Here is a 2,830-nt window from a genome sequence, read left to right as displayed (position 1 = left end):
AACGAATAATATTGGCTACTTACAAACAGCCGTAATATGTCTAAAAACGAATAATATTGGCTACTTACAAACAGCCGTAATATGTCTAAAAACGATAATATTGGCTACTTACAAACAGCCGTATGATTCTTAACAGACGTACAACCGATTGAATCGAGTGAATTCTTATCGTTGAAATTTTCTCCCATGCTATATTTCAAGCAATAGTGATGAATATCTGTACACCCGCAAAGACATCTTTCGTTCGGTTCATCATATCTACAGGTGACATCGCGAATATTTTTCATTAATTGCGGATTCGTTTGCATCAACATGCGTTTATATTCTGGATCGATCATCGTCCGAGCCCATAGGATTTTGCACTGCGAACAGCTCTCAGATCGCGTCGCAAAACCATCGATGATATATTTGTTTTTCTTTGCCGAAATCTCCTTATAACACAATCGATGAACAATCTTCAGATGACAGTACATACACTCATGGGTTTCGCCGGGATGAATCAATTCGCCGCGTGATTCTAGATACTGACGGAGACTTATGTCATTATCGAGTGCCTCTTGGCGATCGCGAACAGCTTCCGGAGGGGCACGATGGCACTCGTGAAAAAACGTGTATTTACAACCCTTGGCGGTGCAGCTGAATACTACACGATATTTCGGATAATGAAGTTGTATGTATTCTTTTAGCACCGCGGAGCGTGTATCTCGTACGGTCCCCTTGGCCGAACTGGTTCGGCGCATGGGCGTAACAAGCGATGTAGTGCTCGCTTTAGAACATGCCAGGGGATTTTTAACGAGATTACATTTTTCGTTTTTCAACTGTTCCGGAATATCGCGTATATCAGTTTCGTCCACAACAGGGAATTCGAGCGCGTCAAGAATATCTAAAGTTGCATTATTGGCCTGTAGCGTTTCGGGAAGCTGTTTCATCAAATTTGAATCGCGTATGCGCGCGTTAACTTTTGAGGTCTCGTCAATTTTTCCGCGGCGTACGCGCGTGTCCAAATTGATATCCGATGATTGTAAAATCGATCGTTTTCCAATTATCGCAGCACTCACAGCGGTATCCACGTCCGTTGATACGTCGCCATGTTTATCATTATTCGGTACCGACGACTCATCAACTACAGATTCGCGTGCTCCGCGTTTGGGCTCTGGCGAGATCGAGCGTTCGCAACTGTCTCTTTTAACGACTTTATGCTTTACAGAATCGTACTCGTCGCGATTGGCCTTCGCATTCTTTCGCGTGGCGTCAGACTCGACGGATGCTCTAGACTCGCGCACAAATTTTCGACCACGCGTTGGCTCTTCCTCACGATCGGGAAAGTCCCGACGTCGTTGCGGCGGCGGCTTCGCGGACTCTTCGCGATCGGGAGAGTCCCGACGTCGTTGCGGCGACTTCGTCGACTCTTCGCGATCGGGAGAGTCCCGACGTCGCTGCGGCGGCGGCCGCCTCGCGGACTCTTCGCGATCGGGAGAGTCCCGACGTCGTTGCGGCGGCGGCTTCGCAGCCTCCTCGCGAGATTTTCGACTACGCGACGGCTCTTCGTCGCGATCGGAAGATGAGTCCGGACGTCGTCGTTGATTGGCGTATTTATCGCGATCGAGCCGTCCGGTCTTACGCGCACCCTCAGATTCGACGGATCTGCGATCGATGGTATTATCGTCCCGGGAATCTCGGCGATTCCTGTTACGCGGCGGCTCTTCGTCGAGATCGGAAGAGTCCCGCCAACGTCGCCGATTGGCGTTCTTGTCGCGATCGACTTTCTCGGTCTTTCGAGCACTTTCCGGGGAACCGCATCGACGTCGGTCTTCGAAATTGCGGCTCACCTTTGCCCGCGGCGAGGCTTCCTCGTCTCCGGACGCAGGTGAATAATCGCGGCGCACGTCTTGCTTCTTTTTTTTGGGGAGTGACTCGACTTTACTATCCTTGCGTACGGTTGTGCGCCGCTCGGAACAATCTGACGAGGAATCGCGCCGTTTCCTATTGACGCTGACGTGAATTGGCGAGACACTCGAAGAGTCGCGCCGCCCCGAAGAAGTTTTTTCAATTGATTTGTATACCTTCGAGACAGATCGCGAACGAGAACGCCGGTTTTTATTACTCTTCACTGCTTCGGTTTCGCTGGCCGATTCCGCATGATATTCGACTGCACGTTCTCGCGGTCTATTGGAGGTACGGATGCCGTCGCTGTCGCCGCCGCTGCTATCCCGCTCCTTCTCCAGTCGATCGAACCGCCGCTGAGGCCCAATACGTTCTCCAGTTCCGTCCTTACTATTTGCCGTATGCTCTCGGCGGACGGTATTCGATTTAAACGATCCCCTGGAGTCGAGCATCCTGAGTTGTTAAAATGCACTAAGACCACGTTATGTTTGCCGCGATATGTTAAGACATACGCGAAATACTGACCTTCGTAATGATTCTTTGGGTATATTTCGCCACGACTACGAAAGTACGGTGGAACTGCTAATTTGGACTGCAAAATGTACAATAACGAATATGTAAGTAGAATATCCGAAAAAGGTTTTTTAGCCACCGCACTCCTGACTCTAACGCGAGGACACGCCGTATGAACGATGGATCGCTTCGGGCGAAATTTATATACTACAAGAGGTCGAGTAGGGGAGATACTTAAATTGAGATTCATCAACCCGTTGACACGTAAGATTTCTTATTATCACAGTTATGCTTTCTCAACCAATCGTCGCGAGTCGTACAAGAGATATGTTGTTTTGAGCTTGATAACGACGTCGTGGTCGCGACCACGCGAGCAAGTACCTTTATTAACATCGTGCGCGTATCTTTATTCTCGTAGATTATATATTACAGA

The 2,830-nt window shown here is 49.2% G+C and overlaps 1 protein-coding gene across 2 annotated transcripts; it reads right to left on the bottom strand.

Annotated features, from left to right (window-relative positions):
* Positions 1-6: 6 nt before the first annotated feature.
* On the bottom strand, positions 7-2,830 carry LOC105555817 (serine/arginine repetitive matrix protein 2-like). Of its 2 annotated transcripts, XM_012002858.1 has the most exons (3): positions 2,779-2,830; positions 2,410-2,476; positions 7-2,337 (listed from the first exon to the last, which is right to left on the bottom strand). In XM_012002858.1, the coding sequence occupies exon 3, from the start codon at positions 2,334-2,336 to the stop codon at positions 105-107; it is 2,232 nt and encodes a 743-aa protein (XP_011858248.1). In that variant the 5' UTR covers position 2,337; positions 2,410-2,476; positions 2,779-2,830; the 3' UTR covers positions 7-104. The 2 variants fall into 2 exon arrangements, with proteins under 2 accessions (XP_011858248.1, XP_011858247.1); XM_012002857.1 differs by lacking the exon at positions 2,779-2,830 and having other exon boundaries at positions 2,410-2,731.

Source organism: Vollenhovia emeryi, unplaced genomic scaffold (assembly GCF_000949405.1).
Source record: "Vollenhovia emeryi isolate VEMERY1.0 unplaced genomic scaffold, V.emery_V1.0 DF940690.1, whole genome shotgun sequence".
Taxonomy (NCBI): Eukaryota; Metazoa; Arthropoda; class Insecta; order Hymenoptera; family Formicidae; genus Vollenhovia; species Vollenhovia emeryi.
The sequence above is the reverse complement of the archived record's forward strand: the minus strand, read 5'-3'. Positions and strand labels throughout refer to the sequence as shown.